This window comes from Balaenoptera physalus (genome assembly GCF_965194825.1).
Source record: "Balaenoptera physalus genome assembly, chromosome: 8".
NCBI classification, from domain to species: Eukaryota; Metazoa; Chordata; class Mammalia; order Artiodactyla; family Balaenopteridae; genus Balaenoptera; species Balaenoptera physalus.
Genome location: NC_138887.1, coordinates 65196864 through 65223848, shown reverse-complemented (window position 1 = coordinate 65223848; position 26985 = coordinate 65196864). Strand labels below are relative to the sequence as shown.

Sequence of the window (26985 nt, the reverse complement as noted above, 5' to 3'; positions counted from 1 at the left end):
CAGAAAACTACTTAAAGGGGACTTCGGCTTAATGAGATGTTTTCTGGTGTCACTATGTACAGATTAAGATTCTCAAAAAATGCTTTTTAGTATTTGTGTGTGTAAACGTTTAAACCTGAGACATCAGAGCTAACTATTAAATAGAGAAATGTCATTTCTTGAAAGGATGTAGCATTTTAGAAAATATATAGTCCTTGACGTAGCATGAGTTAGGCAATGTTTTTTTTGTTTTGTTTTGTTTTGTTTTGTTTTTAGGCAATGTTTTTTAAATAACTCAATTACTTTTTTTTTTACATTGAACTATAGTGTAGAAAAAAGTTCTTTATAATCAGAGTTGGATTAGATACAAAATTCATTTCCAGGAACTAAGGCTTACAATTAGGTTTAAATATTTCAGATCTGTCTTTTAAAAGCAAACATTTTTAGATGAATTTTTAAAAATTTAAATGCTAAATATATAATATATTAATCTAGATCCCAATATGGAAAGGAAAAATATGTAAGAGTCTTCAAGTATAAGAAAGAGGGAAAAGCCTGGTTGTGCAGAACTTCAGCCTCTGAACACAATCAGCAAATTTTAGTGAAGGGGGATGGATATACTTTTGCCACCATTGCTCAGTAAAATTAAGTTAAATATTTAAACAGCTATCAAGTTCACACTGTAAGATGTCATCAAATATAGAAAAAAAAGAGTTTTTACCAAAATGTTTAAAAGCACCATGTGATCTTGTGACCCAAGGCTGAAGTAAAATGATAATAGGTCTTGTTCATCTAGTTTTCTTTTTATTATTAAGGTTTTTTGTGTGCATATGATAAATATTTGTTTATAGAACATTTGAATGAAAGAATTGATTTTATAAGAACTAATAACTATATCCTGATTTAGATTTTCCTTTTTTAGATTAATTCCACATTTATAATTAAAAATTTTTGATGTCATAATAAGTGCTATTTTTGACTAATGTATCACTTTTATTGGAATAGCTTATATCGGAAAAACAGACACTCATAAATCATCATTTTTCAACATAACCTCTCACATCATTCTTTATGACTACAATTCAGCAAATTGTAAATGGAATTTTATAGTTGTTTGTTTTTGTTTGACAGCTCACCAGAGAATTCAATAAACTAATCAAATGAATTCCATATAATCTCGTCATCTAAACTCCAAAGGACAGTACATGGACATTGCTTTGTCTTATAATAGATGAAAAGAAAAGGAAAAACTGATTTATCTGCCTTTGCCTATTTTATCTCAGCCTGAGGGTGAGAGGGGACAGTTTTTTGTAAAATAATTCATGTTGAAGCAGCATGATTGTTTTAAACACTAGAAACACGCCACGCTGTAAAAACATAAACCCTAGTTATAGATTTTGTTTTTAATATTGCCATTATTTGTAAATTGTAAGCTTAGAAAATACCTAAGTTTAATTTAAATGTACGTTACGTGTTTTTTTTTTTTTTTTTACTTCATTCTTTATAGCTAAAATACAAAAGATCACACTGTTCCTTACTGAAGCAAGGGAAAAAAATAGAAAGTAACAAGAAAAGTATTTTTCTCTTAAAGGAATTTTAAGTTTATAAACAAGATGATTTGACTACATGTGTTGTCATTTCAGCTGGGGATAATGTCTAAAATATAAATAATAATTGTGCATAAATGTCAGTTAATTTGGTCACATATATTTAGAGGGTCTGATTGTTGCTGGCTTTAATTGTTATATTTTTGATGATCTTTAAAATTCAATGTGGAGTGATTATATAATCCATACTTTCCTATTTCAAATGCAACTGAAATTAAGGTTTTTTAGAGCACATTTCAGTGCAAGTATTTTATCTTTTTCCTGTGGTTGACTCACAAAAACCTTCTCTCCTTCAAAACTAGTGAGAACAAATAAGTAATTTGGACAGTGTGTACATATAGTACTTTGAAATGCACTCAACCCTGTGCAGATATTAATATATTATCTAGATAAAGGCAACAGTAAACATGTACTAATACTCTCTAGGCACCAGGTACTTAGTTAAGCTTTTTATATGGATTATATATTTGTTTGTTATTGTTATTATATTTATTTTACAAATTTGGAAACTAAGAATTAGAAATTTTAATACACTCAGGGTCACAGAGCCAATAAGTCATGTTTATGTTTCAGTGGATTTGTTCTGTCAAAGCCATTTTTCTCTTTTACATACACTTTTAACTCCTAAATTATACTATCACAGTATGTCCATATTCTGAATCCATACTTGAAATAATAACCTTACTTTAAATTTTATATTTTCCACTCATTTCTATGTATGCTAGATTATACACATACAATAGGACACACTTATAATGACAGCTTAAAAATGGACCAAACATTTAGCATATATAGACAGGTAATTTGAATGTTACACATTTTCCAAATGGGAGATTTTATTAGTCTTATCTTAATAATAGTGCCTTAAAGTCCTTTCATGTCTGTACCACATTTTATTCTTCTGTCACTCCTTTAGACATATGGGGTAGGTACTAATTTTCACATGAGGAAAATACGGCATAGAGAATAGTTCAGTTCCACTTCTGTGTGCTTTCCCTTTGGACCACACTTACCATGATGACATTCTTTTATTGCAAATCTGTACTGTAAATTATACCAGATTACAAGGCTTTAAAGTGTGTCTAACTGGAAACTATAACGCTACCCAAATTTGCTGCCTGAATGAAGAGACATGTGTAGTTCAACATAAAACTTTTAAATAAATGCAGAGAGATCAATGAACTGGAAGACAGAGTAGTGTAAATCACCCAAGCTGAGCAGAAAAAAGAATTTTAAAAATGAGGTTAGCTTAAGAGACCTCTGGGACAACATCAAGCATACTAATGTTCGCATTCTAGGGACCCCAGAAGGAGAAGAGAGAGAGAAAGGGGCAGAGAATTTATTTGAAGAAATAATAGCTGAAAATACCCATAACCTGAGAAAGGAAACAGACATCCAGATCCAGGAAGTACAGAGAGTCCCAAACAAGATGAACCAAAAGAGGTTCACACCAAGACACATTATAATTAGAAGGGCACAAATTAAAGACATAGAATCTTAAAAGCAGCAAGAGAAAACCAACTAGTTACTTACAAGGGAATTCCCATAAAACTGTTAGCCGACTTTTCAGCAAAACCTTTGCAGGCCAGAAGCTAGTGGCACCATATATTCAAAGTGATGAAAGGAAAAAAAACCTACAACTAAGAATACTCTACTCAGCAAGGCTATCATTTAGATTTGAAGGAGAGATAAAGAGTTTTATAGATAAGTAAAAGCTAAAAGATTTCAAACCACTAAATTGGCTTTACAAGAAAAGTTAAAAGAACTTCTCTAAGCAGAAGAAAGAAGACCACAACTAGAGACATTTAAATTACAAAAGAAAAAGGTCTCGTTGGTAAAGGCAAAGGAAATGCTTCCAAACTTGTTCTGAGGTCAGCATCACCCTGATACCAAAACCAGACAAAATTACCACACATAAAAAGAAAATCACAGGCCAATGTCACTGATGAACCTAGATGCAAATATTCTCTTCAAAATGTTAGCAAACTGAATTCAACAATACATTAAAAGGATTATATAATAACATGATCAAATAGGATATATCCCAGTGATGCAAGGATGGTTCAGTATCCACAAATCAATGTGATAGCCACAGTAACAAATTGAAAAATAAAAATTATATTATCTCAATAGATGTAGAAAAAGCTTTTAACAAAATTCAACATGCATTTATGATAAAAACTCTCAACAACATGGGTATAGAGGGAACATACCTCAACATAATAAAGGCCATATATGACAAACCCACAGCCAACATCATACTCAATGGTGAAAAGTTGAAAGCATTTCCTCTAAGATCAGGATCAAGACAAGGATGCCCATTTTTGCCACTTTTATTCAATACGGTATTGTAAGTTCTAGCCACAGCAATCAGACAAGAAAAAGAAATAGAAGGAATCCAAATTGGAAAAGAAGAATTAAAACTGTCACTTTGCAGATGACCTGATACTATATATATAGAAAATCCTAAAGACACCACCAAAAAACTTAGAACTAATAAATGAATCCAGTAAAGTAGCAGATTACAAAATTAATATACAGAAATCTCCTGTAATTCTTTACAGACAACAAAATATCAGAAAGAGAAATTAAGAAAACAATCCAATTTACAATTGTATCATAAAGAGTAAAATAGCTAGAAATAAACCTAACTAAGGAGGTAAAAGACTTTTACTCAGAAAACTATTAGACATGGATGGAAGGAACTGAAGATGAAATAAACAAATGGAAATATATTCTGTGCTTATGGATTGGAAGAGTTAATATTGTTAAAGTGCTCCTCAGGCAGTCTACAGATTCAGTGCAACCCCTATCAAAATACCAAAAGCATTTTTCACACAACTAGAGCAAATAATTCTAAAATTTGTATGGAATCACAGATGACCCCAAATAGCCAAAATAGCCTTGAGAAAGAACAAAGCTGGGAGTATCATGCTTCTGATTTCAAACTATACTACCAAGTTACAGTATTCAAAATAGTATGGTACTGGCACAAAAACAGACACATAAATCAATGGAACAGAATAGAGATCTCAGAAATAAAATGACACTTAAATAGTCAGTCAAAGAAGGCAAGAATACAAAATGGGGAAAAGACAGTCTCTTCAATAAATGGTGTTGGGATAACTGGACAGCTACGTGCAAAATAACCAAACTGGACTACTTTCTCACACTATATACAAAAATAAACTCAAAATAGATTAAAGACTTTAATGTAAGACCTGAAACCATAAAACTCTAGAAAAAAACATAGGCTGTATGCTCTTTGACGTCAGTCCTAGCAATACATTTTTTTGGGATACATCTCCTTAGGCAAGGGAAACAAAAGCAAAAATAAACAAATGGGACTACATTAAACTGAAAAGCTCTGCACAGTGAAGGAAGCTATCAACAAAATGAAAAGGCAGCCAACTGAATGGGAGAAGGTATTTGCAAAATGATAAGGGATTTATATCCAAAATATACAAAGAACTCATATAACTCAACATCAAAATAGCAAAGAACCCTATTTAAAAATGGCCAGGGGACCCGAATAGACATTTTCCCAAAGAAGACATGTGGCCACAGACACATGAAAAGATGCTCAGTATCACTAATCATCAGGGAAATGCAAATCAAAATCACAATGAGATATCACCTCACACCTGTCAGAATGGCTATTATCAAAAAGACAACAAATAAGCGTTGGTGAGGATGTGGAGAAAAGGGAACCCTTGTGTGTTGTTGTTGGAATTGTAAATCAGTGCAACCACTATGGAAAGCAGTATGGAAGTTCCTCAAAAAATTAAAAACAGAACTGCAATATAATTTAGTAACTTTACTTCTGGGTATTTATTTGAAGAAAACAAAAACCCTTATTTGAAAAAATATATGCACTCAAATGTCCATTGCTGCATTATTTACAATAGCCACGATACAGAAGCAACCTAAGTGTCCAACATTAGGCAAAAGGATAAAGACAAAGTGATATATTTATACAATGGAATATTAGCCATAAAAAATGAAATCTTGCCATTTGCGACAACATAGATGTATCTACAGGATGTTATACTAAGTGAAATATGTCAGAAAGGAAAGACAAATAATGCAGGATCTCACTTAAATTTGGAAGCTGAAAAGCAAAACAAAAACTTAAATTAAAACTGACTCAGATATAGACAGCAAATGGGTTGTTGCCTGGAGGGAGGGGTGTGTGTGGAGAGTGAGCCAAATAGGTGAAGGTTTTAAGAGATACAAATCTCTAGCTGTATGATAAGTAAGTCAAGGTGTTGTAATATTACAGCATAAGGAATATGGTCAGTAATACTGTAATAATTAATATGGGGACAGATGGTTACTAGACTTATTGTGGTGATCATTTCATAATGTGTACAAGTGTCAAATCATTATGAATACACCTGTAACTAACATAATATTGTATGCCAACTATATTTCAATAGAAATAATTAAAGAAAAATAAATGCAGAGATATACCATGTTCATGGATCAGACAATTCCATATTATTAAGATGTCAGTTCTCCACAATCTATAGATTCAAACCAATACCAAATGAAACATCAATGGGCTTTTTAAATGAAATTGCAAGCTGGTTGTAAAAGTTATATAGCAATTTAGATAACTTAGAATAGTCAAAATAATTTTGAAAAAGATATACATAGTTGGATAACTCATAGCACCTAGTTTCAAGATTTACTATATAGTAATCAAGGCAGTGTGGTATTGGTACAAGGATAAATACATCAATGGAACAGATTGGAAAGTCCAAAAATCAGCACACAAGTACATGGTCAATTGATTTTCAACAAATGTCCCTGAGTAATTCAGTGGTGGTAATGAATAGTCTTTTTAAGAAATGGTATGGAAACAACTGGTTACTCATTTGGAAAATAATGAAACTCCCCCCTTACCAAGCATCATGCATGAAAATTAGTTTGAAAGATTTCTCATACCTAATAAAAAATCAAAACATTAACACTTTAACAAGAAAAATAGGAGAAAAATCTTAGCAATATTAAATCAGGCAAAGATTTCTTAGGAAACACAAGGCACAATCTTTTAAAAAGCGATAAATTGGACTTCCTTGAAAGACACAGTTAAGATGAAAAGGCAAGCCATAGATTGAGAGAAGGTAATAAATTAAACATATGCATATAGGATTTGTGTGCATGTATGTATCTGTGTAAGTGTATGTATCTATAACATTTATAGATAAGGATATATATCCAGAATATATAAACAATTATTACAACTCAATAATTAATAATTAATAACTTCCCAAAGGAAAATAACTCAGATGATAAATGAATACCCAAGCATAATTTCAACAGTCCTGTTTGAAACTACATAAAAATATTTCTAAAAGACATTTAATTACTAACATCCAAGTATAAAAATTTTGACCTTTAATGAATTTGTACAGAGAATGGTAAAGTATTTCATTTAAAATTGTAATTGAAAATAGCAACATATTATAATCAGAGGAAATCATCAATTAAGCATAGAAGCAAGATTAAACAAAGAGTTACATCCAAAATAATGAAGTTAAATAATATATGGAAACTATATCATGGAGACATATTATTTGTATTTTTAGAAAAATAGAACCATATATTAGTGTGAAAAGATGTTAAAAAGTGAATATTAATTTGTTGAGGAAGAACCATAATATCAATGAGGGTGTATCATAAGTGACTAGCTGGCAATAAGTAAATGTCTTCCCTGTTTTTTTCTTTATACTTATAGGAATTAGTATCAACAGATATTTCCCCTTGACTCTTTATTTCTTGAGGCCACATCCTTCCTCATAGCATCTTTCTCCAAAAGAAATGAACTAATTTGCCACCTCTCCTTATTTCAGTTTTTCATTTTAAAAACAAAACCAAAAACTACATTTGTTTCCCCTTCTTTTTCTTATCTCCACAGTTACAGTTGCTTAGCAAAAAGTCAGTGCCTCTCTATTTATTTACTCACATAGGGTATGCCATACCTCAAAATATTTTTGAAGTGGTTTTTGCATTATAAAGAGGACATAATTATGAAAATGATTCTGAAGTTCAGTGGTACAGTAAATTATGAGCTTGCTTTCATTTTGCAGGGCATCAAAAATGTGTAAAGTACTGTAGAATGGATTACATCTGTTTTGTCTTCTACTAAAGTAATAATTTTTTATGGTCCTTTACTTTTCCCATTTCTTTTCCTTTGGGCTGTGGCTGCAAAAATCACTTTAATTGCTCAGCTAACCTCTTCTTCTACCCAGGCATACCTTTCAAAAAATATAGGTAGTAGTTTTTTGAGGTTTGATGTACCCTGATGAAATATGAAGCTTGGTTACTTTTCTTAGCATTCCTTTTTGCTGGAGAGTCTAACTATATCAGTTTTCTTTAACCTTTGTATAGATTTGTTATTGGGCGAGAAAAACCAGGACAAGTGAGTGAGGTTGCCCAGTTGATAAGCCAGACGCTGGAACAAGAAAGGCGCCAGAGAGAGCTGCTTGAACAGCACTATGCCCAGTATGATGCCGATGATGATGAGGTAAGTTGCATTTGCAAACGTTCTTTTTCCTTCATTTCTTCTTTCTACATCCCTACTTGATAAAACTCTCTTTACCGTATAACAGTATGACAGGTCTTTGCAGTTTCTCAAGGAGAATGTGTTGACATTCAACTCACAGAAAGGAAATATTACTTGTGTTTGTTATTAGCTTATCAATCAAGTAATGGTATCATATTTACAGTATGAAGACTTCTGGATCAAATAAGTCCTCTTTTACCACAGTATTAAGATAAATTCACTGAAACAAAAAAGGGTAAAAATACCAAAATGTGAATAGTAGCTATTTTTTTGTTGGAATGAGGTGATTTTCTCTCTCTGCTTTATATTTTTTCAATTTTTTCTAAATTTTCTACAATAAGTATGTAACGCTTTTTCAAAAAAATCAGTAAACATTTTGAGTGAAAAGGCACATATACACATACACAAACATACACAGAAAAGTACTGAAAATTGCTGAGTGTTTTCAGGTTTTTTTCCCCCCCAGGAAGAGAAAGTTCTTTGGATCTGCTCACTATGATTTGTGCTAACATAATGCAGAACAAAGCTTTTCCACCAGCACATATTCCATAGAGTAGATGCATACTGGAATAATTTTGCATCCTGCTCTCTGTAGAAGATCAAGCAAATGAATAGAAGCTAACCCCCAAGTGAAAACTTTTCTACGGAACCCTTGTGTGTTGTAATATAATACAGATGCTGGTCTATTTCTAATGTAAATGCCAAATGTACATTGATAAAATGGGACAACATACTTTATTATAAACATGTTTAAACATGCATATGTTTCACATTGGCATGTCAAAGGATCCATCAACAATTTAGTTGCAGTATTTCATACCTCATAAACATAGTAAATATTCAGGTATAACAAATACTCTTCTTCATACCAGCTGATATAAATAAGGATAGTGTAACTTCATATGTTCAACCTCTACTCATCTGAATATATTCTTTTTCCAGAACTTTTTTTGGTTTCTAGCCAGGACCTAGTGAAGATCAATGAAGAGACATTCAAATATTTTTCATGTATTTTTAGTCTGGAGTGTTCTAACCCAAATGTATCTTAATTTTTCATCTGTTTGTAGTATAATGAGGATGTATTCTCTCTTTATTGTAGTAGAAAATTTTAAAATGGTGATTCAGTTAACTGTTGATCTAAGAGTAAACATTAGAAATTCTTCACTTGAGTGAATTAGTTTCTTAGAATTCTATTTAGTTGATTTAGTTTTTCACTTTCAGAATTCACTTTAAATGGCAAGTTTGGTTTTTCTTTTTTTTACTATACTACGATATTATATATGAAAATGTTATCTTGGATTTCGAAACTAAAAAAGTGATTTCCTCAAATATTTGAACTTTCATCTTCCCTAGTTTTCAGTTTTGTGTTTTATCAGAGACACTGATTTGCTTTGGCTTCAAGCCTGAATTAGGATTGTAGAATCATTCTCGGCAGGTTTGGCTTTTACCTGCTCACTCTGTTAGAAAGAATTTGGATCTGAGGTTCAGGGGAGTACGGGTGACATCAAGTGGTGGAAGGTGAGGAAGCCAAATTTTTCAGTCTCTGTGGACCTCAGTGTCTTTGCTTTAAAGTACGGGTAGGTATTGGACTAAATCTCTAAATTCCTTCCAGTTTCTAATATTCCATGAGCCTGTGAAATAAAGCATCAGGTCTAACAAGGAAAGAGGGGAAATAAGATAGTTCTTTAATTGAGGCTTCCCAACTGAAATTTTTAGATCATTTACTACATACTTCCTCCAGTTATTTTGAGGAATTGATCACATTCATCCCCCAAAGTTTTCAACTTAAGCAGCTAAAGCTTTTTTTTAATATAAGATTTTCTCTAATTTAAAAATTTGACTAAATGCAAAAGGAATATTTATCATTCAACATTTATACTTAGGAGTACATCATATGGATTTTGTTTGTTTGCCTGTTTTTATAAGGAAAGCAGAGTTAGTTGATTGTCACCTGAGCAGATATTCTCAGGGGCAAGGAGGGTAAATAAATATTCAGTGCCAGGCACTTGGCCAGGTGCCTTTCCTACATGATTTCATGTAATCTTTACAGCAAGCAGAAGAATCTTTTTTTTTTTTTTTTTTTTTTTCTAAAAACGTAGTAATTGAGGCTTTTTCTAGTGGTATAGCTAGTGGTTGCCAGATTTAGGATGGGAACAAGGTCTTCCTGACTCCAAGGCCTGGACTCTTTGCAACACACTGCTGATTTTGAATGGGGTAGACTGATGGGTCTGTCTGTTTTTAGGCACACACAGAGTAACTGGGGAACAAGAGATGCTGGAAGGAAGATGCCTGTTTTGGCTTATGGAGTTTCTTGTAATACTTAGGCTCTGTAATTCTTTGTTCTATATTTCTAATAATAGGGGGATTGAAAACTTGCAGAATTATTTTACTATAGGTAAATACTTAATTCAGAAGTAGCCTATGAAGATAGGGCTTAAAGGGAAGAATAGCTAAGTATACAACTATTTTACAAAAAAACAGAGTTTAGCTTTAGGTTAAACTTTTTCTTCTGTTTGTAAGTTGTAGAAATAGAAAGCAGGTGCTTGCTATTATGCTACTCCAAGTAACCTTCACTTTATTGAAAAGGTCAAGGAACCCTTTCCTATTGTTTCTCTCTCGTGTTCCTCTTGGACGTACCTTTTTCCCTTTCTTGTGTGTTACACACTGCCTCACTAAAGCATGCCCAACTAAAACCTACCATTAATTTTCTGTGCATCGGAGAGATGAAAACCCTGCAAATAGTAAAAATCTACTTTTGTGTACACATGTTAATTTATTTACTTGATTAAATTCACTTCTTACTAATTTTTTACTATCTGGTTACAGTTTAACCAGATATTGTTAAATTGATTGATCTGAGTGTTATGTCCTTATTTTTTATTTATTCTCTCTCTGTGTTAATGAAAAGTAAAAGACATACTGGAAATGAGAAGAACCAGTATTTGTTATCCAGTGAGTAAATGGTCCTTGAATAATTGATTTAATTTTATATGTAATTGAACAATTTATTGATTTACATATCTTTGCTAACCCTGAGTTGTGTAATCAATCGCTTGGTTTCTTGTTTTTCTTATCATTTATAGAATCATCCTATGATTCCAAAGTTAGAATCGTTTTTATTTGATAATATCCCCTGTGACATTCCCTGGGCCAGCCAGGAAAACCTCTAATTAAATGCAGAGCAACCATGTTCATCCAACTAATTTCCAGAGCCAGCACTTAGATCAGCTTTGTCTACCGAAGAATAGATAGCTCTGGTTTTGGTCAAATAATCCAAGGTTGATTCTAACTTGGAACCTGTCACATTGACAGAGGGGAGTTGCTTGCTTGAATTGCCTACAGGGAAAACATTGCAATGTGAGAAATATATCCTGAAATTGTAAAAGTTCAGTGGGCGTCTTATCAGAACCATATTTAGGATTAAGAATACCTTACTATGTATTGTGTGTGCTTATATACATCTGTTTTAATGCTTTAAGAAATTATAAATCATACTCCAGTAGAATTTAAAATATATAGATAATACCCAAACTTCATTTAAACGTCTGAATTTTCTGTTTTTTTTCCTTCAAATATTTAAACTAGAATAGAGTTTAAAATAAGCAAACACCCAGTTCAGTTTGAATTGCATTCCTGTTTCTGTTCATTCTCTGTTAAACATTATGATTTTTTAAAAAAGTTAAAATGGCTCTGCCTAAAGGCTGAAAAATAAAAGGGAGGATCCTGTAAAGAAGAGGGAGGTATAACTCTGAACCACTGAAAAGTTTTAAACGTAGATCTGAGTATATCTGTGATTGGGTGGTTGTACTTCTGGATTTATAGAATTATTGTTCATTTCTCTTTCTTTCCTTCTTTTTTTTTTTTTTTTTAAAAACAATCTGAAAGGTAACCATGGAGGATTTCAGTAAACCCCTCAGACAGCACTATCCCACGAAATTCTGGGGGTATGGTAAAGTTTTCAACTAGATTTTATTTTCAATAACAAGTTTAATTTCCATTCATACGCCACAGTTATCAATGTTTACCTTTTAATGGTGAGATGATGTAATTCTGGTATATGTTTTGTGTAGCGTAGGTCATGTATGTATATTTTGGGCATCTGTTTCTATCAAAGAGCAATATGCAGTGTGAAACCCTGTGGGCTCAGACTGGAAATGAAGTATGAACTGGTACTGTACCACTTTTTTTAATTAGAAAGTATATAATGGTCATTCACATTAAAATGAATTATTTTACATACACTTTTAAAATTATATGATTATTTTGGTCTTGCTTCTTTAAATATAATATTTATTACACTTTAAAGTCTTAGAGTATAGATGGCATTTCAAAGCCGCTTTGTGTAGTAGTGCATAGCAAGATTAATCATCACTCCAGAAACCGAGGCTCCTTCTCTTAAAATATAATTTAATCTTTCTTTCATAATTTGTTTTTATTACTAGAAATTATTATTAACAACTGTATCATGACAGCATTTTTTATTAGAATCTTTTAAAGTACTGAATACCATTTAGAGCAACTGCCTACATGGATATGCATTTTTATTACTTGTGTTAATATGTAATAATTAGAGACAGAAATACAATGGAAGCTTATGGTTTGCATGTGTTAAAGGTTTACAACAATGTAATTTTTATGTGAAAAGCTTTAAAGGGATAACATTAAACTTGACTCATGCTGTTTGCTGTCCCTGTCTGGAAGCAGCTGGTGTCGTGTGAACAAGAGACTGCAGTTATTATGGATGGCCTTTTAGTAATGTGAACTGGCTTTATGCTGTGTGTATAGGGCTAAGAAACTAAGCGTTAGGGGTATTAGTTCTTGAAAGTTCGTGTTACAGCAAGCACTGGAACTTCAGTGTTTTTTCTCTCATTAGGCTGCTCTCTCTAGTGGGGGAAAGAGCCTTTTTTAATTTTTGTTGTCAACCATTTTAGAACACTGTGGCTGAATTGCAAGGAGTGTCTGGCAACTGCAATAACAATAACAACTATTTCCTTAAGGTTTGTTTTTTGGTGGAAAATAATGCTTATCTGTACCTTCCTGCTTTCATGTGTGAAGTTAAATATTCTATTTGTCTTATTAACTAGCTCTGTGCTTGGAAGAGCTTCTCTAGAGCCATGTGTTTTGTATGTTGAATAATAGTTTGAAGATAACCAATTGAAAAATAATTAACTCTGAAACATAGCACATATTTTAGGCACAGTTTCTGCAATTTGGACTCACTTCCTAATATTTAACCATGGATGTTTTAAACCCCTAACATTTTAAATATTTTGTGATTTATATTCAAGGGAAGAAAAAGATATCCAACAACAGAGTTGTATGATGTTTATAAAATATAACGTACACGGTGACTTATGTTGTCTTTAAATCCAGTGATTATCTTTTTAGAAAAGGATCGTTTGATACAAAGTTCTTAATTTTTCAAAAAACTAAACGTGTATATATTTAACTTATAGTAGTACTTGTTTGCACAGTTTATATGGTAGGCATACTAAAATGTGTAAAAAGATTTTACACTTTAAATCATAAACTAATTCTCACTATCTTTAGCTGCCAGTAACAGCGATAGAATAACTTAGAAATGGAAAGTCAGGTATATTAAAAAGGGAGATTGCTTTATGGTGATTAGAGGAGCCAGAAGAATAGAAGTACAATACAAGAAAAACAGCTTGTTTACAGACTCCAGTTTGACTGGACCTTTAAAATTATTTAATTTAATTATGTCCTTTGGTTTGTGATCCCCAAATCTATAGTAGTGGTCATTGTCATTGAAACCCAGAATCATAAGGTGCTTGGAAGACATTCAGTTAAAGACTGTATCCATTCTTGGTCTTACCTAAGCAGTGTACACATGCGTGCGTGCACACACACATATACACACACATAAATGCACTATCCCCAGGAGGTGGACATCTTCCTCTACTTGAAAGGTCCTCTCTAGAAATACTCTTTGTGTATAGAAACATTATTATTTATAACATGGAGCAGAGACAGGAAGATGTGCAATGTAAAGGGAAATTAGTAGAATAGAAACCTTTGCCTAAATAATGCCATCTTTTTGTAGCTCATTTTTTTAGTTTTATTTTGTTTATCATAATTCAAGTGATTTGAATATGTTTTCTTATTTTCTTTCCAACTACCACATTGTCATATTAATTCATGAGCCAATTATGAAATATCAGATACACTTCATCAAGTACTTCTAAGCCATTAAATTCCTCTGAGATTATAGACTTTTTACTTTCTAGAAACCATGCTAGAACAATTTAGTGATGAACTGCAGAGTTTGCAGTGTTACAGAAATGTCACAGAAACAAACACAAATGACAGCATTTTTCCAACTTTAAAAACATTTATAAATTGAATATAATTTTTTACCAAAAAGCTCTAAAATGCTAAAATGCATAGTGAGAGATGGGCCTTATTAGCCTGGGAAACTGACTAACTTTCCAGTGGGCTATAAGGATCCTGTGGTTTCCCATGCCTTTGCTCCTCCTGTTTTCTCTACCTTGAATGTCATTCCATACACTCTTTGTTGCTCTTTTGTGCCCACTAATCCTGTTCACCTTTCAGGGCTCTGTTTAGATTTCATCTGTCTCCTCCAAAAAGCTTTCCTGGGCTCTCTCAGCTGGGCTGAGGGCCCTTTCTTAATTGAGTCAGTAGCACCTTGTGCATCGCTCTCTATCATTGTTTACCCATAAGCTTGTAATGTCTTCAATGACAGGTCTCGATAGCTGGTTGATTTTTAATACAAACAGGGATGAGCACAGCACTGGGCAGATTAGAGGAAGCCAAGAAATTGAACTGACTTGAATCACTCAAAGGATATTAAGATGAAAAGTGGAGAGTAGAGTTAAATGAGGAGAATGAAATTTAGTTAGGAACATAATCTGAAATAGTGAAGGAAGAATGGCATAGAATACAGGGGTAAAAGAAATGTGAAACCTAGTTAGACTAGAGATTGAAGATAGGGAAAGGGCTGAAGGAATAAGCTGTACTTGTCTTTGGCACTTTGGGGTTTAGCACCGTTCTGTGGGCTTTTGCTACCACATTTTAATTGTTTTGAGAGACCGTGAATTTACAAGAAGACCGTATCTCTATCACACTGCACCAAAATCTTCTGCATGTAAAACCAAAAAAATAAATAGGCATATTTCGTTCCTTGAAAACCTTTAGGACCTTAGAAATGGCAACCTGGTGACTCACATTGACATGACTTTTTAGTCATAACTGAATAAACATGTAGTAGAAACAGAATAGTTGAAATGGCCTAAATGATGCCAAGATCAATACTGCATAGATAACCATCTTCTCCTGCCCATTGTATTAACTTAGAAATAGCCTTCAATCATAGAAATACATTTTCATCAGCAGGAAAAACTAAATGGTGACCTGACCAAGGACTGACATCCTAAAGATGCCTTACTGTGGAGGTTTGCCTGGTCTGATAAGGGCTCCATTTATTTTAAACTGATATTGATGCTAGTAAGGGTGGTGGTAAAAACTCTTAATTGATTTTTGGAATTCTGGATTTTAAAGGGGTTTTTGAAAATTATTTTATTGACATAGAACAAAATGTGCAGATCTTAAGTGTGTAATTTGATAATTTTTATTACTATATATCCATATTTCACATATTAAAATCAACATTAATGAAGAATAATTTATATATAATAAAGTGCACCAATTTCAAATGTGTTTAGGTTAACAGTGTGATGAATAACCACCACCACAATAAAGATACAGAACATTTTCATTACCTCAAATAGTTCCCTTATAGAACTTTGCAGTCACTCTCAGCCCCAAAAAAGCATTCAGTCTGCTTTCTGACACTATAATTTTGTCAATCATAGAATGTCATTTGAATGGAATCATAAAGTACATACTTTTTAATGTCTGGCTTCTTTCATATCTCTATCATAATGTCATACTTATCCTAAGTGTTCTCTATATTATGATTATACTGTAACTGGTGTTGCTTTGGGTTACAATAGAAAAAGCCCATGGCCCACCCAAAGTGGAATTCTAATTGAAGAACTCCATCTTAAAGCTAGAGCCCCATGGGCTACATTCCAGATAGATTAACTATTCAAATGTGAAAAGCAAAACTATAAAATTTAGAAGACAGTGTACAAGAATATCTTTATGACTTCAGTGTAAGAAATGGTTCATTATGTTAAGGAAATCCATAAAGGAAACAATTGAGAAAATTGACATTAAGATTAAGAACTTCTATTCATCAAAAGAATGCCTTTGTGAAAGCAAAAAGACATACCAGAAGCTGGAAGAAAATATTTGAAAACTAAATAACTGAAAGAGAATTATCTAAAGAGTCCTCCATGAGCCAGTGGGAAAGACTGCATATGGGCTATTGGCTTGAATAGTCATATCGTAGCAGAAGAAATCTCAGTGGCCAACGAACACATGAAAAGATGCCCAAACATATTAGGAAGCAAAATGTAAAAGTTAAAAACCAAAATGAAATACTGTTTCCTACCTACTAAATTGATTTAAATTGGATATTTTAAGTTTTGGTGGGGATATGGAGTAAAAGGAACTCTTATTCTCTGCAATAGGAGTATAAATAGTCCCATTCACTTTGAAAAACAATTTGGCATTCTCTAGTAAAGTTGACTCAACAATTATATTTCTTCCTAAACACCTTAGTAAAATTCTTAAATTCATGAGGTGTAAAACATGTATAATATCATTCTTGTAATAGAAAAGAATTGGATACAACTGACATCTCTATCAAGAAGAGAATGGGTAAATATATTGTAGTATATTCATTCAGTGGACTGATACACAGAAGTTGTTTCTGCAGTTCACAACAGTTAGAGGAATTTCAGGAGCATACCATTAAAAGGAGAAAGGCACAGAAGAATACATGATTCCATTTATATGAAGTTTAAAATCATGTAAAAATTAATGATACATTGTTTAGTCATTAAAAAAATATAGTAAAACTAAAGAACAACAAGAATAATAAAATTCAGCAGAATTATTCTGAAGGGCAGGCGACTAAAATAGAATCAGGGAGGCACACAGAGAGGATTATAATTGAAATGTAGTGATACTGCTCCTTTTCTTAAGTTGTTAGTTAACCGGTGGTGGTTACATCATTATTCATTATACTTTTTGTATATTTCATAAATACTCTTTGTGTCAACTCAATATTTAATGAAGAAAACTAAAATCTGCCATGTCCAATTGCTTATGTTTAATAGTTATGTGGATATAAAGTGAATATGACATGATTCCTGCTCTCCAAGGACCTATAAAATGACTTGAGACTCTGTGTCTCAAAGTGGGACTCTCATAGTACTTCTTTAAGATTACAGATTTCTCCACTCAGCCTCACACCTGCTGGAACAGAATATGCATTGTAAATAGCCTAGGGTAATGGGAGTTTGTGGGAAAGGTTAGATGCAATCAGAGCTGGAGTTGTCCAGTTTAAAGATGCCAGGAAAACTGACGTAAAGACTTTTTGAGTCCTGGTATTACAGACACTTCTCAAGAAGAAATTGCTTCCACAAACCACCAGATAGCCATAATGAGGAAAGGAGTAAAATTATTCTCCCTCAAAGGGAATTATAAGTTTGAGATTATATTTATTATTAATCTGTAGATAATCCATAGAAATACCATCAATAATATTTTTGTTGGTTTTACTTTTTTGTTTACTATAAATTCTGTAGCTGTAACTTCTGGTTCTATGTGATAATCAGCATTTTTGCAATCATATGAGTCAATTTTTATATGAATACACCATATTTTCCAAGATTCAATTCATTGTATGATTAAAGAATTATTAAGATAATAATAACATGTGCCACTTGGTCAGTGTAGTTGTTCTCTTCTGCAGATTAAAGATTTAGGGAAATACAAATCTCTTAGTCTCTTCCCACAGTCCTGCTGGCATCAGAATAAGTGCTTCATTGTTTCCTTGGCAAATAAAATGAAACTCAAGGAAGGCTGCCAATTTGAAATTGCAATGTGACATTTGAATACAGAGGTCTGCTTTGGTCTGTTGACTGTTTAGTTCTGGATCTCAGTGGGAAAAATAGGGATCACTGGTTCCCTCCTCATATAGAATATATTTATCAGAGATTTAAAGACAGTGGCATTTATGTCTTAGTAAGTAGCTATCATTTATTAAGAGGAATTGAATTAGGAATATTGAGTCATAGAAAAATATAGTTTATACTCCCAAGAAGCTTGCTATTTTGCTGTGGAAACAATAAATATATATGGTAAAGAATTTAAATCATTTTCCAGGCAATCTGTCAAAAGGCCAGATAACCATAGTATAAAAGAATCATCACAACAAAGGACATACAAAAGTAAAAGCATGAATTTGAGATTTATGGTTTCAATTTTTATCTGCAAGAAGTTGTTTGTTGTTATTGTTTGTTTTCTGTAACTAAGAAACTGGGCCAATATTAGGTGTGCTCAAGAAATAAAAAGACCAGTTTACCTGCAGAGCTGAGTATATAGAAAGGAATAATGGTTGGAAAGTCTTTGAAAAGGTAAACTGAATAATATTGTAGGGACTTTAAAAATCAGCTGACTTTCTAGACATTTTTTCCATTAAATAATCATCGGGGTAAAGGGAAATAAGGTTTCTGTGCTTCATTTGAGTGGGTAAAATGTCAACACCAGAAGACTTTGATAAGTAAAAAATAAATAAATAAATAAATAGGGAAACAATTCTCTCCAAGGCTCTAACATTTCTGAGGCATTGACTGCCCTTTGTTCTAGACTATCTGTTCAAGTGTTTGTATAGATAACAGTCTTGGAAGATACAGGTGGACTTTCCCTCTCGAGCAAGGACAGTAATACTTACTGCCTGTTATGAAAGATGCAGGTTACCAGGCATGTCTGGGTGTCTCTACTGACATGCCTGCATGTGCAGGAATCCTCTGACTCTCTTATCACTCTTTGGAAATTGTGGCTTGAGATACCAACACAAAAATCGTGATGCAAAAATCAACTAGTATGAAGACCCATTCTGGGTTAGAAGAAGGTCTTGACCTTGTTCAGACAGCAGTTACAGGGATACATACTGACACTGAGCATGAAAGAAGGAATTTGTCATTGTCATAGTCAAAAGCCTGGTAAATCCTTAAAACTTTGGCTGGTTCACTGGGGAGATTATGGGACAAGGAACATAATGCTAGTTAAGGAGAAATAGCAACAGTTGAGCTGCTTTTTGACTCAACCCCTCCTGCAGTTTATCATGCCAACTTTAGATTCACTCAGACAGTAAAATGTCGTGAAGCTTTTTGCAGTGGGTCTTGACTGCTATAAGGGAAGATTAGCCCTGTCAGGGAGATTTCTTTCAGATTGACAAACTCCTGTGGGAAACCATGGATGAGTATTTGGGTCCTAACTGGTCTATAATGCTGATAAAAGTAACTCACCAGAGAATGAGACACTATTTTGTTCAAAACAATCTGGATAAGTTCTTGCAGTCAGCATTACCACTTGAAAAATGTCCCCATCCCTTATGTTCACACTACACTTATGACTGGACTCCAGATTGAGATGGACTCCATAACAGAGTGCCTGTTGTAGGAGTCAAGGATAAGGCTTCTGAGTCAAAAACTCCCTGAAGCTAAATTGGTTCTATCAGTAATGATGACTCACCCTGCATAGTGCTTTAGGTGGACCACAGACATTGGAAGTTTGGTTAAAACATATTAGCCACTGCACTGCTCAAAACTGAAAATGCACTATTACTTATTACATGAAATTGAATGGTTGAATCAATTGAATAATTGAAAATGAATTATTACAGCACCTTATTACAGGCACAGAGCTTCTCTCTGCCTCCGTACCCCTTGATGTCCCCTCTTACTACCCTAACCTCAGCTGCTTTTAGGAGAAAGATGGTGAGGGGTCAGACTAAGATAGATCTCTTTGTCCTCCAGAGAGATCAAATGCTATACGAACCCCTTGAATATACTGGGAAACTTTGGGAGGGGAGGCACTCAAACTTTATGGTTCTGTGGATACTGGCTCACCAGTCAGCATCTCACCTGATCCCATAGTGAGAAAGAATATCCAGATTCAACTGATGTGGTTTGGGCAGAGTCCAAAGCAAGAAGGAAAACTGAAGAGGCCTTTAAAGGGTGGATGGGACCCTTTTGGCAGATGCAATGTAAAGCTGTTATGCGTCCACTGCTAAATCTGCAATGGAATTGATTTCTTATATGCCTGTAGTTTTTTGTGCCATTAGGTGACAGTGGAGATTCTCCCACTCAAGGATTGCCACATATAGAGAAGTGATAATAGGATATGTAGATGACTCTCCCAGTTTTATTCCAGGTGGTGATAGTAGGATATGTAGATGACTCTCCCTGTTTTATTCCAGGTGTTCCAGCAGAAACAATACAGAATCGCAGGAAGAGAAGGGTAAATCGCAGTTTATTTAAACACTTAATGGCTGCCAGAATACTCAGGCCATTTCTCAACACAACACTGCATGCCTGATGCAGCAACCAAAAAAAGAGGAGATGGGGTAGCTATTAACCTCCTACTAAGCTCTTATGGAAACTGAAACTGAATGCTTGACCCATGGAGGCCTTGTCACTCTCTGGCCTAATATTCTCAGTTTGATGTGGGTCAACTTGACCTCACTGATCAATAAGGTTGGAAGGGCCCAACAGACTTTGCTTGTCAAATGGAAGTGATAGATTCAAGAAAGCTGTTAGCCTGGCCCAGCAGCATCTTAGATTTACATGAACGAGTAGCAGCTTTTTATTTGGGGGGAACTATCTGCTACTATCCTCCTGAAACAAGGCCTCTAGCTCAATGAGGCCTTTGGTTCATAGAGGTTTCCTTAAATGCCTGGGCTTGTTTCACCAATGGTTCAGCCAAGCTGTCCAATTCCATCTGCTAGGCTTTCCAACCTCAACACTAGCTATGCAGACCCAAAAATGAACATGGTCACTTTGCTCATTGGGCAGAATTCAAGGTCATACTTATAACTCTGGCCAGTACTCCCCTTGATGAACCTTGTGATATTTTTACTGACTTTTGAGCTGCTGTCAACAGCCTGTTGGTCTGTCACTTGGAAAATTACAGATTAAAGTTTAGGATGGCAAACTATAGAAACAAATTGTGGCAATTGATCAAACTCTTGAGACTTTTCATGAAGCTTAGGGGTAGTCATAAGAGACCTTCATGTATTAAAAGAAACACTGTAATTATCAGATCATGTAGCCCTCAGATGACATTAGAGATCCCTCCGAAGTGAGGCTGTTCTTAGTTAATCGGGGTTGCTTTCCTGGGGGATAGCTGACTTTTTATTTATATGCAATTATTCTTAGGTTTGGAGTCATTTAATTAGATAAGGTGGTCCAAAATTTGTTCCAAACTTTAGGTGATGTTATCAATGACACCACCTCTATCCTGGAAGGCATTCAGGTTGACCTCAACTCACTGGCCAGGGTTGATATGGGTGATAGAATTGCCCTGAACCCTAGATTTCCTCCTGTGGTCCAATGCCTAGTCTGTGCAATCACTGATACTTCCTGCTATACCTGGATTAATACCTTAGACCAAGTGGAAAACTCAATGAAGAAGCTTAAGGAGAAAGCCACCTAGATTTCTAAGGTAGACCCTGATGGTTTATGGGATTTGTTTAGCCAGTAGAGTCTGGAAGCCTGGGGAGTATGGTTGATCTCAGTACTGCAAGTTGGGCTCATTCTGCTGTTTGGAGTTCTTTTAATAGTAGTTTTAATTATATGCTGTGAGACAGACTGAACAGTTTTGGTCCTAGCCAGTCTTGGTCACACTTATCAGTGTAGTCAAGGGAATGTCATACTCATGGAAAAATTCACCAGTTGCCAAGATAATGTAGAAATGAGGGTGGATATTGTTGGGAGACAATTCCCCCATGGCTCTCTCACTTCTCTGCATGTCTTGTGAGCAGAGGCATGATGGCCTTTGTTTCAGATTATTTTTTCAATGACATTTGTATAGTGAACAACCTTGGAAAATAGAGATAGTATCTCTCTTCAGGGTAGGTGACAGACTTGCTTACCACCTATTATAAAAAATTTGAGTTTCCTAAGCTCAAGATTCTTAACAAAAGAGTTTAATGGTCACAGCTGCTGCTTCATTTTTAGACCATGACAGTATCCTAGATTTGAACTTTGTTTGGAAACCATTTCTTAATTTTAGAATCAAGACTTTCAGAACCATAAAGTCTTGGTTCCTTTCTGTTCAACAGTCCTCTCAATTGATCTCTGTCATATTTTAGTAGCAGCAGCAGGAAGAAATCAGGCAGCGCCTTCAGCACTTTGTTTGGAAATCTACTTCCCTGGCTCACTCAGTTCAGTAGGGATATTTCCTACATTTTCCTTACAGAAGGTGATAATGTGGCAAAGCTTTTTGCCACTACACAACAAGGATCCCCCTTCCAGATCTCCACTTACAGTCTTTTCAAGGCAGTTTAGGCTGCTTTAACATACTCTTCAAAATTCTTCCAGCCTTCATTCACTGCCTGTTTCCAGACTTCCCTGTTTTTCTATATTTGTTATGGCAGTACCCCCTTTCTATTGCTCTATAACAAATTACCACCAAAACTCAGCAACTTAAAATAAGAAGTATTCACACATTACAGTATCTGTGGGTCAGTTTACCTGGATACCTCTGACTCAAGATCTCTTGCAAGGCCAAAAATAAGGTTTCAGCCAGAACTGCAGTCATATACATGCTCAACTGGAGGAAGATCTGCTTCCAGGCTCACTCACAGTTGTTGGCAGAATGCAGGAGATCTACTTCCAAGCTCCGTCATGTGCCTTTTGGCAAGCCTCAGGTCCTTGCTGGCTGTTGGCCAGAAACATCAGTTCCTTGTGATGTGCGCCTCTCCATGGGGCCACATACAACATGGTGGCTTGTTTTTCAAGAGCAGGAGGACAAAAGAGATGCCAGTCACAGTTTTTTGTAAACTAATCTTAGAAGTGACACCCCATCACTTTTGTTGTATTGTGCTTGTTAGAAGTGAGTCTGTAGGGACTTCCCTGGTGGCGCAGTGGTTAAGAATCTGCCTGCCAATGCAGGGGACACGGGTTCAAGCCCTGGTCTGGGAAGATTCCACATGCCGTGGAGCAACCAAGCCCATGCGCCACAACTACTGAGCCTGCGCTCTACAGCCCACGAGCCACAACTGTTGAGCCCGTGTGCCACAACTACTGAAGCCCATGTGCCACAACCACTGAAGCCCGTGCGCCTAGAGCCCGTGCTCCGCAACAAGAGAAGCCACCACAATGAGAAGACCGTGCACTGCAACGAAGAGTAGTCCCAGCTCGCCGCAACTAGAGAAAGCCCGCACACAGCATCGAAGACCCAACACAGCCAAAAATAAAAAATAAATAAATTTTTTTAAAAAAAGAAGTGAGTCTGTAGATCCAGTCCACATTCAAGGGAAAGGATTATACAAGAGCATGATTGTCCAGGAAGAAGGGATCATTAGGGGTCATTTTAGAGCCTACCTACCAGAGTGGTAAAGAGAGTCCCTGCTTTTGAGGAGTATACTTTTGAAAAGGAAGGGAGAAAAAAACTAAAAAAAAACTTTAAAACTCTGTAATATCTAATTCTGATTTTTGAATGGTCTACCACAATTGCTGTAACAATTTTAAGAAGGGAAAAATGAGTTTGAATTGTTACAGAAGATTTTATAGGCAAATCTTATATCTATCTGGTCAGAATTTTAGGAAGAATAATTTGCTAGCAGTATTATCAGTGACCTGAGGAGCTGAGCATCTGAAGGCAGGGAACACAAGAGGCCTTATGAGTAATCAAGATAGAGATTTTAGATGTTTCTTGATGTGACGACTAGACAGTAAGAATGGAGTGAAATGTCAGACAACATTCTGAGAACAAAGACTGACAAGAAAATTTTGAATGACTTGATAAACGAGAGAAATGAATATATATCTTGGGCCATCATGTTGGATGTTTTACATATTTTATTTCTTTGAATCCTCTCAATACCTATGAGATTGGTATCTTTTGAACCATTTTATAGAAGAGATCACGGAAGATACAAGCTAAATGACTTGCCCACTATCATACAGCTGTGACATTGTTTTTTCTCTTTTGGGGCCCTGGTCTCTCCAGCCCCCAAGCCATGCTCTTTTTTTGTTGCACTGTTCTGTGGCATTGTCCTGGAGAAACGAGGCACAGTGAAAATAATCGTAGTCATAAAGTCATCTTGTCATTTAGCATATTCTAGGCACTGTGATCAATACTTTGAATATATCACTACTAGAAATTCTCCCAACCACCTTATGAAGAAGGTGCTGTTATTCCCAGTGATGGGAAAAGAGACTAAGTAGCGCAACACTACAAAATCAGGACACACAGAAGTCAACTGACAGAAAATGGAAAGAGAGATGCCTTTGCAGGGAAGGGGATGCTTTTGCTGAAAGCCATCTGGATGGTTGGCACAGACTTAGGAATTTTAAACATTAAAGTGTTAGTTTGAGGTCTTTCTCCTCCAGAGAAAAAGCAACTCTCTTCTATTCTCCCACAGAACTGAGTCTGAAAATATATATAACCAAATTCAATTACAGTAAACAAATTCCAACAAAAACTGCGTAATTAAGGCTATTTTTATGATTAGCACCATTTAGTTTCCCTGAATTTACCAGAACAAACATTGCTGCAGCAAAAATTACTGCTAATGGTTGAACCTAACAGCAAGAGAAAATCCCCCAACAGGGTCATTTAGGCCCCAGCTGCAGCTGTGCTTCACTGTATTTCTTACTTGAAAGCTGAGCATTAACAGGAAAATCAGGCTCTGCTGTGCTGTGCAGATGTGGCTAAAACTGTATTAATTCACTCAGCAAACATTTGTTCAGCGCCTACTGTATGCCAAGCAGTGTGCCAGCCACACTGGGATCACAGGGATAGATTATGCCTGGCATTCTCAGGGAACCTGCAGTTGAAAGAAGTAGTTGGGAGGAGGCAGATATAAAAACAGCCGAGCTTCCTGAGTGACAGAAGGCATGCCATGGAAACATAAAGGAGTGGGTTAGAAGAGTCTTATGCCAGCAGCTTCACGGGATATGCTAAGTAGATGGATATTCATCTTGGACCGCCGGGGCAGGAGGGGAGTCGATCAGTGAGGAGAACAGAGGCCTGGAAGTTTGCTTGGCCTTGGGTAGAAGCTGGTACCTACTCCAAAACTGGGAATCCAAGAAGAGGAGCAGGTTTAGGGAAAGGAAGAGTTTTACTTCAGAAATGACCAGTTTGCTTTTAAAAGATTCATGTGGCAAGGTCTTCTAGGACATTATATTTATGAGACCAAAAGTTAGCAGATGTCTGGTTACAAGATCTGATGAAGCCTTTAGCCTGTTGCTATTGTAGTATAAGTACTGCAGCAGCAGTGATCACTTATTGTGAGCATTGCCATGTGCCTGACCTTGTGTTGAACACTCTACAGGTACCACCTAACTTAATGTCATGACAAGCTTGTTATACTAAGGAACTATTTTTATCCTCACTTCATAGATGAGGAAATTGAAACTTAGATCTGAAAACTAACTTTACCAATATCAAGAGCCGGGATTTGAACCCAGGCCTAAGTGACTTCAAAACCAAGATTCTTTAATTGGTCACCACTTAACTCACCACTATAACAGATACTGTCTGTTCCTTCTGTAAAACCTACACTGAGATCTACAGCCCTCCTGAGTATTCAAGGCTCTAATATGTCTACATGCTTCTGGTCCCACCAGAGCCACCAGAAGAGGCAGAACCTGTCAGTTGTACTTAACATTGTAATTATGTATTTTAATAAAATATTAAATCCTCCAATAGCATATGAGTATAAAGGAAGTTGTGTCCATGAAAGCAGATACAATGCTTTGCAAAGATTCAGTGAAGGCTGGTAGTTCAAGAAAATTAGATGTGAGAAGGAAATGTAAAAGAGAAAAACCATAAAAATCTAGAGGACCTTAGCACTCATTTTGCCCTGCAAGAATCTTTTTCATCCATTTTAAGACACTGCATTAATTCTATAGATTATATGCTCTGGTTCTGGTTTATATAAGAAAGCGTGCATGAAACATCAGTCAGCATGCCCGTGAGCCAAACCTTTTGAAGGGGGACTTCTATGCACTTGCCCAGGGTGAGCATATTATGAGAGAAAAGAAGAGGACAGGAACTTTGGAGCTCATTGCAGGCAGGTGCAAGTCTTCAAAGTGAACTGAATGATCATGTTCAAAGATGTGGAGGGTGAATTTCAACACAATAGGATTATGCACCAGGGTTTTTGGTTGGAGAAAAATGAAAGGAATGTATTTCCATCTTTTTTTCTACAAAGCTTTAGTTCTGTAGACTGTAAGCAGGATAGCATAGAAGAAAGAGCATGGGCTTTGGAATATGTTAGATGTGTAGCTTCAGCAACATAACTAATTGACCTTGGGTAAAGTCTCTGAACCTCAGTTTCCTCAAGTTAACATGGTATAGTAATACCTATATCAGTTAGTTTTTTAAGGAATGTACAGTGGTGGGCACATAGTAAGTTACAAAAAAAAAATCACTATTCTTTTTTTTGACCCTTTTTGGGAAGCCATTAAAAAGTATAAGATGTTAATCAAGAAGGTAGACAAGAAGATGAAAAGGGAAGAACTATTCTTGCCTCATTTAAAGTGGATTTGCAGGTTGGGACGAAGAACTTTCAGGAGTCTCTGTTTACTTGAAAGATGCTGAATCTTTTCAGAATAAAGAGATAAAGAGAAGGACCTGGATACCACTGGAAATACTTCATTGTAGCAACTTTTGGGGGGTACAACATTGTCCATCTTCCTC

At 35.2% G+C, this 26985-nt stretch overlaps 1 protein-coding gene across 12 annotated transcripts in view; it reads left to right on the top strand.

The window, feature by feature from the left end:
- Positions 1-26985, top strand: part of PPP1R9A (protein phosphatase 1 regulatory subunit 9A) — a 295634-nt gene that overhangs the window by 185359 nt on the left and 83290 nt on the right. For 8 of the 12 annotated variants that reach the window (XM_082471665.1, XM_082471672.1, XM_082471674.1 and 5 more), the window contains exons 6-7: positions 7983-8118; positions 13089-13154. In XM_082471665.1, the coding sequence (XP_082327791.1) occupies positions 7983-8118; positions 13089-13154 (202 nt within the window). The remainder of the gene's footprint in view (positions 1-7982; positions 8119-13088; positions 13155-26985) is intronic. The other 4 variants (XM_082471666.1, XM_082471667.1, XM_082471675.1 and 1 more) reach the window with 1 other exon arrangement.